Source organism: Candoia aspera, chromosome 5 (genome assembly GCF_035149785.1).
Source record: "Candoia aspera isolate rCanAsp1 chromosome 5, rCanAsp1.hap2, whole genome shotgun sequence".
Classification (NCBI taxonomy): Eukaryota; Metazoa; Chordata; class Lepidosauria; order Squamata; family Boidae; genus Candoia; species Candoia aspera.
In genome coordinates, this window is record NC_086157.1 from 56,851,951 (window position 1) to 56,868,290 (window position 16,340).

The 16,340-nt window shown below is 38.7% G+C and overlaps 1 protein-coding gene across 8 annotated transcripts in view; it reads left to right on the forward strand.

The window, feature by feature from the left end:
• KDM6A (lysine demethylase 6A) overlaps positions 1–16,340 on the forward strand; it is a 166,726-nt gene that overhangs the window by 66,966 nt on the left and 83,420 nt on the right. For all 8 annotated transcript variants that reach the window (XM_063305265.1, XM_063305268.1, XM_063305267.1 and 5 more), the window contains exons 7-8: positions 2,167–2,221; positions 15,228–15,262. In XM_063305265.1, the coding sequence (XP_063161335.1) occupies positions 2,167–2,221; positions 15,228–15,262 (90 nt within the window). The remainder of the gene's footprint in view (positions 1–2,166; positions 2,222–15,227; positions 15,263–16,340) is intronic.

Sequence of the window (16,340 nt, forward strand, 5' to 3'; positions counted from 1 at the left end):
AAGAGAATTATGAAGGCAAGTGTGTGAATAAACAGTTGAAGAAAAGTACAGTCAAAGTTAGAGCAATCTAGGAACTTTTTTTCACCCAGAACCTTGCCCCAATAATTTTTACTGGAGTTTTCTGAAGAACTTTTAACAACCTGTGTTGAAATAAACTGATGTCTCAATGTTTTAATACAATATGATTATTTTAGGCATAGGATGTTGCCATGTGGGAAAAGAATTGGTCTAAGCATCTGACCTTAGACCAGACCTTCTGTATTCATTTTATGCAAATGAAGTGCTTTGTCTTTGTCCTGCTTATACTGTTGATTCCTCTGTTTTGATTGTGCAGCCTACAGCAAAAGAAATTGCTTACATCTTAACCTCCTTTCTTTAAAATAACAGATTCTGATTTTGAAGGGTTCTAGAGAACAAACAAATGAGTTGACTTAGCAGTGCATGTGTACATCCTCATTCTTAACCTTGCTTGTCAGATATATTTCTGCCTGTTTGACAGCACTTTGATTACGCAAGGCTTTCTGTGTCCTACTTATGTGAACAAAAGACAGCTCCCAGGATCAGGCTTCATTCATAGTTTATAAGAGTAATCATCTCAAAGAGTTGAACTCAGGTATGATTTTCTAGCTGTGGTAAACACATGTAAAAAATTAAGTTTTTAATATTGACTTTTTGATTGACCTGTTACATAATCAGTTTAGTAGTGAAGAATATAAACTTCCAATTCCAGAACATCATAGCATTCAATATCTAAAAAAACTGATATTTTCCTTTGATTTTTAAAAAATCTAATTCTAGTGTTAGGTGTTATTTTGACTTGGCAGTTGTGGGGCATCTTGAAATAACATTGTAAAAATATTGACAAAACTAAGAAATAGACAGTTCTACTTTTCAAATGTGTAGTGATGAAAACTATTGTTTGTGTATAATGCAGTTAATAATTTATAGTTACCAAGTATGATACTTTTAATTATTTACAAAGATTACAGCTGTTATTTTTATTGCAAACATTAACAATCTGATTAGTTACTTTTAGACAATCCTCTTACTTATTATTTGGATTTCTATAGATGGATTTCTGCCTTGAGATACTACATGGTATCATACAGCAGCACCCAGCTTCACTACTGCAATATTTGTATGAGATGCAGATATTCACTAGCTTTCATTTGCTGCAGAGATTTAGAGCTGGATATTTAATGTGATGTGTTTGTGGTTCGTAGTGGTGAAGCTAATAAATAGTTTATTTTGGGGTAAAGGAGCTTTGTTCTACATGTTTTTGATTTTTTAAAATACTTCTCAGAACGAACTTTGGTTAATTGTTAGATATACTGGATTGTTCTAAATTCATAGGTTTGTTCATGGATCTACTTTAAAAATTAGAAGTAGCTATATAATATATTGCTTTATTATTTTTGGTTATATATCTGCATGTTCTGGTGTTGGCATGGGGGGGAAGGTACTCTGTTATTTAAGTGCAAGTGAACATAATTCCTATTATAAAAAAATGCCTGGTGGTATTTTCTTTGCAGTAGAGTTTTCAAAAATGCATTTATGCTTCAATAGCTATAAGAGAAACATTTCAGAATATATTGCAGCTTTATGGTTCTTGAATTTTCGAAAAGGGCAAACGAGTAACTTGTGAATAACCAACATTATTTTTGTAAGATTTGTTTGTGTATCTATACACAGTTTGTTTATATATAAACATATATATTCGTTTAGATTGTTGTAACTACAGCATATTTTATGATCCATTTACTATAATACTATTTAGAATACCTACCGTAGTTTGAATTTTTATTTGATTACCTTGATCATTGACTATGTTACATGATTTATTTAAAGATACTTCTGTGATTATGCTTTGTGTGTTTGATGGGAGTGAAGGTTTACAATATTATGTATCATTCTTCTGTTAATATCAGTATCATATCAGTTTTTTGTCTAGAAATTAGAATTATTTGCAACATTGTTTATATTTTTAAAAATTTAATTGACTTTCAGTTCACAATTCTGTTATTAAACGTGTTAATGTTCATGTTATCAATGGATTTTCATTCTTTGAGCTATTAGAATGAAAATATGTTTCAAATATTTGAAAGTATTTTTCAAACTATTAACTTTCATTGGGAGAAATATTAATTATTTTGCTTCCTTTTGTAGCATTTTCAGTTAGCTTTGGTTGACTGCAATCCTTGCACTTTGTCCAATGCTGAAAGTAAGTATTTTAAGCATTTATTATGGTTGTATTTACCTTAATTATTTTATACCCTGTATAATATCCTCATAATTAATTTCCCTGGTTAGTGTAATGATTTATATCTCATTCTTTTACTGATCCATATTTTGTAAGCTTCCTACATTAGGAGTATTCAAGTTATTTTAAATAAACAGAGAAATGTTGTAATTAGCTTCCTGGTAAATGGCGGACCAATACCTTTCAAATACTTATCCTGAAGAATTTCTCATATATGGTTATTGTTAATTTTGCCTAGATAATCCTTCTGTTATAATACCTAATGGAAAGAAATGAGAGATTTGCAATAACTGTTTTTGGATTATATATTTATTTATGCAGGCTAGTATTCAGAGGTTAGGTATGCATTTGTAGGATTCTTAAATGTCATTCATGGAATAGTGTACTTTCAGTGCTACATCACAGACTGGATATTCTGCAGCCAAAAATTTGGCTATTCCTATTTCATAGGAATACATAACTCCTTGCCTCTGTGTATCTTGACTATAGGAAACACTTATCTACTCAACCCACTGCCTTCTTCTCTCCTCACCATACTGAATCCTTCTGCTTAAATGGTTTCTAAAAGATTATGGAGTTTTTCATATGTGATTCACTTTCTCAAGTTATTCTTCTACTGATCCATATTTTGTAAGCTTCTTATGTTAGGAGTCTTCAAGTACGCCCAAAATGGGAAATGCATTTTGTTCAGAGTTTAGAACAGAAGGGCACGCTCAGAACATTCCAGTGGAACAAAGTTGGTTTCATTCCAACAGAACAAAACACAAAACAGTCTGAGTTCTCCATCACAACAAAAATCAAGACATTTTAAGTATTCCAACCATATATACCAATGAAAACTCAAAACAAGTCCCTTGCTGCTTTGTTTTTTACCCTAGAGCAATGGAAGCCCTGACAGTGTAGTAGTCCATCCTGACTGCTTGTAGGAGCTGTAGCTCAGCTAACCAGCCAACTAAAACCAACATAAAGAATTTTTTTTTGTTTTTTGAAAATTGACTTCGTTTTTAAAGACAACCTGAAGCTCAACATCATGGCTAGGGTACATACACCAATATAACAGAACAGCTCAAACCGGCATGTACAAGCAGTCTTTGAATTCACAACTTCATAGCATTAACAGTACTTGTGTGCTTGCCCATACCTTTATGTTTTAGTGTCTAATGTGTTTTATTTTTGCAGACACACACACACACTCATACATACACATATATGCACCCACACAAACTCTAGTGTACTATTAGGGACATGTCAGTGGCACGAAGACCAGGTAGAACAGTCTCTGTTTACTCTATAGACCTCTGGTAACAGCATCACTTCTGTGAGCTGTGCATGGTGTACAGTTCCAGTGCATCCTGTTTGACCCCATTAGATCAATGACTGGGATCCAGCAGTACAGGTAGTCCTCGCTTAATGACCCTAATTGGGACTGCAAATCCACCTCTTAAGTGAAGCAGTCACTAAGTGTGAAATTACGTGACCACGACTGTGCTTTCCAGCTGGAAAGAGACGAGACTACTATACTTTGTTTCACACCTTCGGCTTTTGTTTGCCTCCTAACAACTTCCCTGCCCTTTGGAATGCTTGAATGCCTGCTTACTGTCTTGTACACATTGAAAGCAATGTGATAGCACTGGCAGCCTGGGGCTGGGGGATGTGGGCATGCTACGCAAACAGCTTACTCCCTTCCTCTGCAGAGGAGAGAGATTGGAGAGGAAGGGATTTCAAGAGTACTGTAAGCTGTTTGTGTAGCATGCCTGCGGTTCCCAGCCCCAGGCAGCTGGCGTGATTGCTTTGCTTTCAATATGTAGAAGAGCAAACCACTTAGAAGTAGTCCTCAACTTAAGATCACAATTGGGACCGAAATTTCCATCATAAGTTGTTGAGGTCCTGGGTCACCACGTGACCAGACCCAGTTTTACAATCTTTTTTATGGTGGCTGTTAAGTGAATCACCATGGTCATTAAGCTAATTGTGGGTTGTTAAGCTGTTAAGCGAATCACTGTGGTCATTAATCCAGCTTCCCCAATGGGTGTTTTTTGCCAGAAAATGGAAAAAAAGTTGCAAAAAACAATCACATGACTGCGGGACACTGCAACTGGTCATAAATGCAAGCCAAGCACCCACCCAAAATGCGATCATGTGACTGCGGGAGTGGTGCAACATTTTGCGATGCTTGGACATACTTTACAAGATGTAAAGCACCATTCTGAGGCCGCTGTAACTTCAGACAGTCGTTAAACAAACAGTTGTAAGTCAAGGACTACCTGTACTCTCTTGCCATACTTTCCTCTCCATTCTCTCTGTTCTGCAAGGGGGGAAGAAAAAAACCATAGGTCAGGCTCTGGACTACATATTGACCGTAATGGTGATCACATGAGAAGCGATGCTGCAAAGGTTGTAAATGGCTGTAAATTGACCATCAAGTTATTTTTTCAGCACCATCGTAACTTCAAATGGTTGCTGAACAAGTGGTTGGTAAACAAAGACTACCTGCAACCACATGAGCAGGTGGAGGGGCCATGGGTATAATGGTTAAACCTAAGTCAAAATGAAATGATGTAAAGACTGGTAAGGAAACAACTGGAGGTTTCCATCCAGTTGAATGTTATTCAGAGCTGCATTTGTCAGAGTACACCTTGTGGAGTGCCATCTAATCTGCATCTCTCATGCAACACAAGTCAAGAATTCATATCCCAGAGGAAGGTGATCTGAATGTTGGAGACCTAATGGCCACCCCCATGTCATTGTCATATCATTTCCTGGTGAAGTTTAGACTGTCAGCAGCTTTTCTCCTCTGTAAGTGTGGAGGATCTAATTAAGATGATTTGCCCCTGGAGACTAATGGATGCTTCTAGAATCCAGAGGGCTCTAGGAGAATTTTTTGCTGGTATGACTGGTGCTCCTGTCAGTGCCCTGGTGGAATACAAAGTTGTCCCAGACAGTTTACATGATAGCTCCCAATCTCTCTCTTCCTAGCTGCAAAACCTGTGCAGCACCTTGGTATATGCCTGAGATGCTATGAAGCAGGTAGGGTGACAGCTAGAACCCAAGTGGAAGAGAACTTCTGTTGAATATGTATGATCAAACAGAGCTTTTCCAAGTGGTGAGGGGTCTGTTGCAATCTGGCCCAAAGAAAGAGACTTTTGTACCCTTAGTAGTCCTCTGTGAGAAATTGACAAGACACTTTGACACTTTGAAGATTAAGTTGCTTGCATTTGCCACAATTCAGTGTCCTCAGTTAATGCATCTCCAGAAGTAAAAGTGTCCAGAGTATTGTCCTGTCTTGTTTTGTTGGATGTGTTTCAGTTGTTGAGGTCTAAAACTCAACCTTCTGGGCTTATCAAGTGTAGTAGGGAGGGGCTGTCCAGCTGGGTCCAGGAAGTTGTAAAAACCTTATTGAGAGATGGAGCTGTTCCAGTCTCTTTCAGAGAAGCAGTGCTCAGGCCATTTCTTCAGACACCAAATCTGGACCTAGAGGTTAAAGACAACTAGGTCAGTGACCAATATTCCCTGTCTAGGCAATGTTACTCATGCTCTGACAATTTGCCAATTGGATTATTGCAGTGAGTTCTACATGGGGCTGCTTTTGAAAATGGCCCAGAAACTTTGGTTATTTCAAAATAGAGCAGCTTGACTGCTCACTGGGACTGGCTGTTACAAACATATTATTCCAGTTCTTTGCCACTACGCTGGAGCACCTTCTCCTGTAGGTACCTATCTGGACTTCTAATGAGCCCTTCTTTCATGTCCCTTTATCTCAAAGGTGAGGTGAGTCTCTGCAAGGGGAAAAGCTTTTTCTGTGGTGGCATCCCATTTACTGGATGCCCTCCCCAGAGATGCTTGATTGATGCCTGCATTAGCATCATTTCAGCACCAGATGAAGACCTTCCCCTGCCCAGTTTATATGGCGTTTTTATGTTGTGTTTTTCATTTGATTTAATTGTATATGTTTTTATTTGGCTTGTATTATTTTAGTGTGTTTTATTGTACATTTTCTAGAGAACTTCAGTTATTGGATGGCCTAAAAATTAAAATTAATAAATAAAATTAATAACTCAGATAAAGCAATGACTGTAAGCATGGTGCAGACATTTCTAGATCAAGGCCATGCCACAGAGTCAGGTGCAGTTTGACAAACTGCACCTGACAGGCTGATTTTCATGCCTGATAAATAGTCCTTGATTATAAAGTCAAGGTTTGGCTACCCAGATAGCTAGCTTTCCCCATGCATGTCATGGCCACGATGGTGTTTTCTGTTGGGTGAGCCAAGTCCAGATGTCTCTGTGATACTAAGCCCTGCTACTTCTAGTGGCAGATATCCCCTTGGTTGTGTCCTTTCCTGTCCCTACACTCCAGTGTACAGTAAGGGATGATGCACACAAACTACTCAACTGGACCAAATATTTGAAAAGTTGTGGACATATGGATCAGAGTGTCCTGTTCCAAACCAGTTCTCAATAAAACTCTTTATTAAGAACTATTTACAATCAATAAGTCCTTAGAAAAAGGAGACTGGAATAATCAAGATTAAGTAATATAGCAAGGCCACTCTAGGTATTCATCGGAAAGAAGGGTGGAACCAATTGGAACATGAGTATTGGAGACAGCAGATCTCGAACTGGAATCAATCTGGAACAACATGACACCGGACGGCTGGCTCAAGGGATCTGGAGGCCAGGCTACAATCAACAAACAGGAATACACTGAATCTCAGGCACGAAATTCAAACTCAGAACCAGGTTGGATTCAGCTGGAATCACCAGACTAGACTGGATCTCTGCAGAAGACGAACTGGAGCAAGGCTTGGAACTTGACACTGGGCTGGACTTGGCTGGAAGCCCTGGACTGGACTGGATTCGCTGGACGGGAGACCTGGAACAAGGCTTGGAACTCTGACTTTTGCTTTACTTGGCTGGGAGCCCTGGACTGGACTGGATTTGCTGAGCAAGAGACTGGGAACAAGGCTTGGAACTCGGAATACTCCTTGACTCGGTTGGAGGCACCGTGTGTGGTATGAACTCAGATCCTGAGCAAGGCAAACACCAACCCCCGAAATTTGCAGGGGTTGACGAAGAGCGGTTACAGTAAGCTGCTGATGGGCAGTGGTGCGGAAAACACTTGGCTTGGTTGCGCTGCTGAGAGAAACGGGAGCTCTCAGTGCTGGATGCTAGGCACTGGCTACCGGGCTTGGGCGATGCCGATTCCTTGATTTCAGTGGGTGCGAAGATTCCTCTCTCAGAAGTCAAGCTGGGACACCACTTCTGAGGCTGGTAAGGAGACTTCTTCTGGCGCTGCAGGTCCTGAGGAGCAGTTGTCTCTGGCAGCATGCTTTCTGCACTGCTGCCTTTTATCCTGTTCCTTGGTGCACTTGGAGTCTCCTGCAGCCAAGTGGGCTGCCTTCTCCTTCATGTGCTTTTCAGTGCATCTCTGGCGTGTGCTGATTGGCATATTCAAATCCCCTTCCGGATCTCGCTCAATCAGCTTCGTGGAGTCTTCCCGCTTTGCTAGGTCGTGCTGGAGTTTCATTTCTCCAAATCCAGCCCAATAAGTTTGTAATTCCTCCTCTGACTCGGAAAGTGACACCGAATCCGAGTCAGAGGCAGGCCTGGTCCTGACACAGAGCATGATCCAGTATGTCCTCTCCTGTATCAGTAATAAAGGTGGTTCAATTGGCAGGCCTGCTGAAAGTTTGTTTGTTTGTTTATGTATTATTCAAATTTCTATTACTGCCCATCTCCCCCAAAAGAGTTGTTTGTGAAGAGATCTAGTAGTCAGGGTCAACCAGTTGAAGGAGGAACTAGAATCTACCATCCTCCAGTATACTGAGTTGCTGATCATCCAGAGTTGTTATAGGCACTATAATTCACATAAGATTTTGTGCTTTTGGACCACTATTGTGCTTGTCCTGTAATGGCTTCACTGTTCAAGCACAGTGCTTTTGTGGATAGGTCCCCAGGCAGTAATCAATGGCACTTTCCTCAGTGCTGCTAGTGGGAAGGATATTTGGATCCCAAGTCAAAAAGCATTTCCTCTGAAATCTGTGATCAGAAAGTTGGCAAGTAAAACTTAATTTAAACATGCGCAAAGGCCTATATTCCACTGCACATGTTTCTATTTTTGGACTATAAAAAGTGCTGAAAAAGCCTCATCCCCACCTAGATAAAGTAATGGGAACCCTCCTCTAGGTGAGCAGGAGAAGTGAAATAAAGCTTCCTTGCAACTATAAATAGATACTGAGGAAGAAACCTTAAAGGCACACCTCTGTTTAAAAAGGAGAGAGACAGCAAAAGTTCTTCATGGGTGTTTGCAGGAGGGGAGCAAGCAGGGCAAGAGATTAAAGATATATTGCAATATGTGTTCTGCCTCTTACTTGTGTATGGCATCATGATACAAGTAGAGAAGGGCAGAGCTTGTGCTATGATTTCACAATGCACATTTTGTCACTTTGGTTGAATTGTGGTTAGAAATGGAGTTTTATTTTGTTTGTAGGTGTGTGGCAAGAAGTGGAAAAGTTCTATTACAAAACCTAGTTGAAAAAAATCATCTAGTAAAAAGTTCTTATTTTGGGAGAGAGGTTCATATTCTTTGAAACTTTGAAAAGGCTAAATTGAAAAGTAGGCAAATGTGAGGGGGGAATCTCTCAGTTTTTGCCTGACTCTGCACCCCATAATGCTGGTGAAAAGCAAAGAATAGAACACAAAACCCAAAGAAACAAATGGAACTCACATGAGATACGGGGTTGTGAAAGTTTTAGAAGCAGACAGCCAGATATATATTTACTAGCTCCAACAGAACTACACAGTCAGTAGTTACTACAATCCAGTTTCAAGTTCCTCACAACAATCCTGATCCATTTTTCTCAGTCTTTCATCAGTGGCAGTTAAATCCAGATTGGTTCTTCACTCAGCCATATGCTGCCTGCTCGCTTTGCTCCAGCATTCTACCCACCCCTCACCACTTACCCTATCCAGCTGAAGACAACTGCAGTACAGAAATCTAACTACATACACACAGAGAACCAACTGGTACAACATTTCAGTCTGGTTACCATGATCAGTACTGATCACTCAGAGCGTCCCTCAAAATGGCTGCTCTCAAAATGAACTCTTGAAAGTGGTATTTTGTTCTGAGAATGAATGCTTGAAAAAATTGTTCCAAGCTTACAACTGTTTGCACTCAAATTGTTTTATGCATCACTCTTCTGTTTATAGAATGCAAATAGCTCAGTCAGGGAAATCTAGAGACTTTTATGTCCTATCCATTTAGCCATAACTCACAGAGCACTTAGTATAAGGGGCCATTGCTAGAGTCTTCATCACCAACACTAAATCCTTTCATGCCTTAGTAGCTTAATCCTTTCCATTTTGAAGATAGGGAAATTCCTTTCAGTTTCAGAAGTGAAGAGAAGTTGTTCAAAAGAATTCTCTGGTGTGTTTAAATTAGTGCATTTGCATAACCAATCTGTCTTCCCCTCCCTCTCCCCCACCTCATCCCAATTTAAATCCTACATTTTAGCCATTCTGTATGCATCTGATGAAGTAAGCTGTAGCTCAGGAAAACGTGCACCTTTTAATAGCATTGGTTAGAGGGAAAAGTTGCTCCAGAGTCCACTGGAGTTGGATGCCAAATAAATTTAAATAAATAAAATAAAAGATTCCTTCTGATTTTTGAGATTTCTTGGGATACTTTCCATTATATATTATTTTTAAAAGGAGTGTGCCCATGGCTAATTGTCCTTGTTCACAAATTAAAATTGCATTTAATTTTATACACAGAATAATGTATAAATATTTTGCTGTATTAATACATCTTTTTTCTAATTGTCAGACTCCTGTCACAATAATATATTACAAGCCATTTGGTCAACTAATCATAGAGTCTTGGCTTTGAGTTTTATTTTCTGTATTCACTATATTGCAAAGCATATTATTTCTTGTTATCAAATACTGCAAAATGTGGGTGTGTGGAGGTGTCCATGTCCCAGCTAGAAAGTTATTAATTGCTCTCCTAATCTTACCTTCTTGAGTTCTGAAATATCCTTTTCATGGTCTTACCTCATTTTAGATAATTTCCAAATTGTGTTATCTCTTGCTTATACCATGGAATGTCCTTTCTCAGTGTTTGATACCATTGATCATGGCATCCCTCTGCTCCAACCTGGAGGCACAGTTTTGCAGTGGTTCTCCTCCTTTCTCTGGAGGAGAACCTATTCCAGTTAGTGTTGGTAGTCAGGGAGAGATTTAGCCCAAGGCCCTTGCTGTGTTCAGTCCCATGGAGCTCAATACTCTCCCAACTCCTATTCAATATCTATATGAGGCTGCTGGGTAAGGTCACTGTGGACATGTGGGTCAGGTATCAGCAGTATAAGGATAATACCAAGCTTTATATCTCAGCCTTTGGCTAAGCAAGTGATGCTATGATATCATTTGCCAGGAGACTATAGGGGTCTGCAAAGGGAGGAACAGGCTTAAGTTCAACCTTGGGAAGGCTTCTTAACTTTGGTTTTGAAAGCTTTCTGGTCACATTGATTTACCATCTTTAATTCTTGATGGGTAGTCCTAGTGCATAACTTGAGGGTCCTCTGGGACTCCCAACTCCTGCTCAGTGAAGAGGTGGCAGCCATGGCCAGGAGAGCTTTTGCACAAATCCATTTATGTCCTTTTCTGGATCAGAGGCCCTTCTCACAATCACTCATGTCCTGGTTACTTCCCATTTGGATTACTGCAACACACTGTACACAAGTCTGCCCTTGAAGACCACTCAGAAGCTACAATTTGTTTAGAATTCAACTTTGTAAGTAACCAGTGCAAACTGAACTGGTTACCAGTAGTCTTCTGGGTGCAGTTAATCTATAAAACCCTTCATGGCTAGGCCCTAACCCTGCTGCACTTTTGTAAGGCTGTAAAAACCTGACTGACTCAGCCAGATGTGGAGTAGGGTATAATGTTCAAATTCCTGATGGTGTTTCATTGCTTAGAATGTTTGATTTTGTTCTTAGTTCATTCTTACTGTTTTTTATTTACTGTTCCTTAACCTTAATATTCAAGCCACCTAGAGTTTCTTAGGTGAGGCAGCATATAAACAAATAAATAAATTCATAACTGTGTTTTCATTTCATTCTATTACACTTTTACCTTGCAATTTTGCCAAGGAATTAATGATGGCATACGTTATTCTCTCACTGCTCATTTTATCCTTACAATCACTTGTGTACTGTAGTAGATTAGACTGAGAAAAATCTAAGTTTACTAAGTTAGCTTTGCTGCTGAATTGGGCTGTAAAGCTTTGTCTCATCTGCCCAATTCCGGCACTTAAGTTGCATTTCCCATTTATTTCCTGCATCCAGCACAAGTTCCCTATCTATTAACTTTTCTTTTTATAGCACTGACCCCCTACTATTCTTGTCCTTTTGTATGGTCTTGTATCCTCAGTTGCTCTAAACATTCCTGCTCCCCTAAATAACTCCACTCACCCCTTTTTAAACCTTTCCCAGAATTTTTATAATACAGTATGTAATCTTCTCCGGTCTGTCTTCAAAACTCATTTGTTTTGTCAATGCTTTGGCTTAATTTTGTAATACTGGTAGCCCTACTCTTCTGGGAGGTAAAGCCAGGAGGCACTGCTTTTTTGTGGCCATGTTGGTGCTTTGGAATATTTTCCTGAGGAATATCAGACTCCCTGAGGAATTTTAGAAGGATATTAAAAGCTGGGCTCTTTCAAAGACCATTCCAATTGAATTCACACATTTCTCATCTTTTTTTTCCTGCCTTTTTGTGATGTTGCTCATTTATTGAGTTATTATTTATTATGTGGGTTTAATTTTAAAAACCTGAATTGTATTGTGGATGTTTCAATTAATTTTTCATGTGGTGGAAGCTGCCAAAAGTCTTTTGATTGAGGTGGAATATAAATGTGATAAATAAATATAAATAAATAAATTCTTAGAACTCATCTTTGTTAATATTTTGAAAAATACTGCATGTCCTCACATCCATCCCTTGTTACTATTTTCTTTATCATTTGTTCCACATTTTTAAAATCTAACAATACCATCAGGACAAAAAGAGTTTCTGTCTGTAATGTATTCCCTGTTTTCTCTTCCTTCCCTCCTCTCATTGGTTGTTTTTTGTACTTTCAGAACTTAGACTATATGTCATGCTTTCAGCATAGCTGGATTTATTTATTTGTTCACTGATGCTCTTAAAAGCACCATATATTTGTTTTTGTCAGAAATTTCAAGTTGCAAGACAGATAGTTTGCCCATAAAAGGTTGTGTCTGGTTTTTTTTATTATCCATGCCTTTCTGAGTTTGAGGACTCATCTACAATTTTGAAGATGTTCTGGTATCACCAAAGAATAATTTTCATGGAAGGCATGTCCATTTCACAAAATACTGGAAATTATTTCTCTTTTTTCTTTCTCTGCCTTCTTTAGAGTCCATACTGCATTTTCCTGGTACAGGTAGTCCTCGCTTAACGTCCATTTGTTCAGTGACTGTTTGAAGTTTTGATGGCACTAAATAAAGGGACTTACAACCAGTCCTCAAAGTTCTGGCCGTTGCAATGCCCCCACATGAACAAAAATTGGCCCCTCTTGGGCCTACCCACATTTAGAACTGTCTTTGGCTGCCTGCCTACCTGCTGCCACTAGCTGCCATGCCGCCCAGTCCAGCTTGCTGCCTCCATGTCCACCACACCATGCACCACTACTGTACTGGCCAGGGCCTTCTGTTGTACCACCTTTTGCGGTGGTGCAGCCAGGGCTTTTCTCACTCCTCACGCAGGGCCTTTCATGAAAGAAACCTGGCGCCTGAAAGAAGGCACTGATGAGAAAGAAGGAGGGCCTTATTTCACACTGGCACAGCCAGGGCCTTCTTTCACATGCCAGGCTTCTTTCGCAAATGGAAGCCCAGGGGTGGGGTGTGTTAATGAAAACCCTGGGAGGTGAAGAGAAGCCCCCGCTGCAGTTGCGTGAAAGAAGGCAACACAAAAGAAGGCCCTGGCAGGTACAGTAGTTGCGCATGGTGTGGCAGACAGGGCTGCATGGTGGGGGCAGGTGACCAAAAGGGCAGAGATGGGAGGGAGATAGGCAGGTGGGGGGAGTTCAAGAGGATGTAGCCTTTTACCTTACCAAGGCTCAGGGCTGGGAGGGACCAAGCTGGGTATAGCTTGGATTGGGGTGGGTCTTCGCCTAAAGACTGGTGGGATTAACAATGGCAATGGGGACTGCTGAGATTGCTCTCCATAAGTGATGCAGTCACGTGACATTGCACTTTATGATCGCATCACTTAGCAACAGAAATTCCAACCCCAATTACCATAATTAACCAAGGACTACCTCTATGGGGCTCAGTTAACTGTATCCCCTGCCCACCAATGAATATTCCTTTTCTTTTTTTTACCCCCCCCCCTTATGGGCCTAACAAAGCTGCATCTTAAAATAAACCACTACTGTATGTTCCTTAAAACATTTATGAAAACATCAACTGGAGGATAATGTTTTGTTCTGAAGCAATTTGAACTGCATTCAGAGAATTTAAAAACATTATTGGAAGGGAAATTGTATGTCTTCAAGTGCTTTGGGATATGTTGGCTTATACCAGTGTCATCACATTGGCAACCTCATGCATATTCCATAATCTTTAACCCTAAAGTGCCACAAAACTCTTGCTTAAGATAAAAGTTGTAGTACCACCAGCAGTGTAGCAGGATTAAATTATGGAAGGGAGAAAGAAATTTCCTTCATTAAAAATCTTGAAAAGGTGAGGGATTTTTTAGGAGAAAAAACATTGTGATTTATAAATATGGGTGATACCTGAAATACAGAATATAATGCATATTTATGTTCTAAGTTAGAGATGGGTCCATATAGAAATAATTACATTTTTAGCCCTTTTAAAAATTATTTTGTATTTGAACAGCTTTAATATGTTATTGTTTGGGGAAAAAACTATTATAATGCTGGTTAGTATATGGATTTGTTTAAAGAACCCTTTCCAGACTCACCCTGATAATTTTTTCCAGCTATTATGGTTGTCTGTGGTCCGAATTAAATTAAGAATATTTGGGCCTTACATAATTAGGCAAAATTGTAACATGATTAAAAATGTATGCCAGAAAGCCAAAATGGAGACATTCATTTTACCTTGCTGAGCACCTTATTAAACGCTTCAAATAGCAAAAATATAGCCTCTTCCTACTTTTATAATAAGAGGATGTACAGACAAAAGTTGTTTGACTAATTAATTGTTTTTAGGATGAAGTTTGTGTCAAATTAAGTTTCTGTCAGGAAGAAAGAGTTGTTACTCAAATTAAGGGTCACTTGGGAAAATGATAAAACGGAGAACAAAGTCCCTTAAGGTCTTCCCAAAACTACGTTTAATTTCTTATGTCCCCTGCATATATTAGAACAAATAGCTGCGTTTAGCTGTTATTTATGGTTTATTGTAAATTGCCTTGAATATTCATTGAATGATCAGGCAATTCAAAAATACCTTGTTCCTGAAATCAGTATTTGTCATTCCATAAAATTGGTACTTTGGAGAATGGAAGAAAAGGATGTTTCCTTTGAAGCCCAGCAATTCACCAGTATATTTAAGTTGAATTGAGACAGAAGCAATTTGTAGGCTATTTGCTTTGCCCTAATCAAAACAATATTCTGGAAATCTTACTAAGAAAACTTCAGAGACGAGTCCAGGCAGTTGCCAAGAGGCTCAGTCAATCAATCAAGCCCCCAGATCTCTGTATTTTCTTTATATGCATGTGCAATTCCAATATGCTATGGCTTTTGAGGGTAAAGATGGTTCTTTTGATGTATCTTTGTCTGGAAGGATGGAACTATATTCTCTACTTCTGTACATGTCCTTTTCTTCCCTGATTATACAATATTCACACATAAAATTATACATATGTGCAATAGTTACTTTGAATCTGCTATTCCTAATATTTTTACTTCCATGCTTTTACAGTTCGGTTTCACATTGCCCATTTATATGAAACCCAGGTAAGTGTGTAATACCTTTTGAATATTAAACATAATAATTTGGGATATATCAATGGAGCAATATTTTCTAATCTCTTCCACCTTAATTCAAAAAATTACCTATAGTAGTCATAGGAGGCAACTAGTGAGATGATACAACATTTTTCTTTTTCAAAAATAGTTACAACTTGATTTGTATTTTTAATTGTGAAAGGTCAAACTATTTATTCTTTATATTTCTTTAAATCAGAAACAAATATATTAAAATTAGGTGTTCTTAAGAACTTATAAAAACTTTTGTGAATCATTTTAAGAATTTCTAGTTTTTTATGGTCCTTAATTGTTGTCATTTGTTGCTTGTTTATTGTATGTAGCGTTGTTACTGCTTTGCATTTCCCAAAGGAATTTGGTTATTGAGCAGTTGAAATGTGCTGTGAATATACTACATAACATACCAAGACATGAAATCTAGATCCATAAATTCCAATTTATTCAAATGTCAACATACTCATTTTCGGGGGGTATTCAAGTCACTTATATCTTCATCAATCTCATAAATAGATGAGATTAATATAATTAATATTTTTGAGCTCTAATTAATAGGATGCTAATGATTTATTGCAATGCTGGAAAATATTGTTATGTTAAAAAAAAACCTTGACAATACTACTGAGTTCCATTTCTGTTTTCTGTTAAACATGTATAGTGTCAGCACAGAAAGCACACCTTTTATATACCCTGGTATGTGAAATGATACCAGAAGTTCTAAGAATAATAATACTGTCCCAAATTGCTAATTTAAGAAAAGTGATGTTCTGTTTTTAAACACACAGACTTAGAAACCCTACATTAATTGAGACTTGAGATTATGGTTAAACATAATGATAATTATTCTCTCAAATGTTTGTCCATTTGTTCACTTCTTATTGATTAGTTACATAATATTGTCATACATAGCTGTCCCCGATTGTTTCTGCCCAGTTGGTACGTTCGGGCAGAGTGGGTGTGCTCCAGGTCCCCCCAATTAAGTGTTGCCATCTTGAGGGACTGAGGAAGCATGCCTTCTCTGTTGCTGCCCCTGCCCTCTGGAGCATCCTCC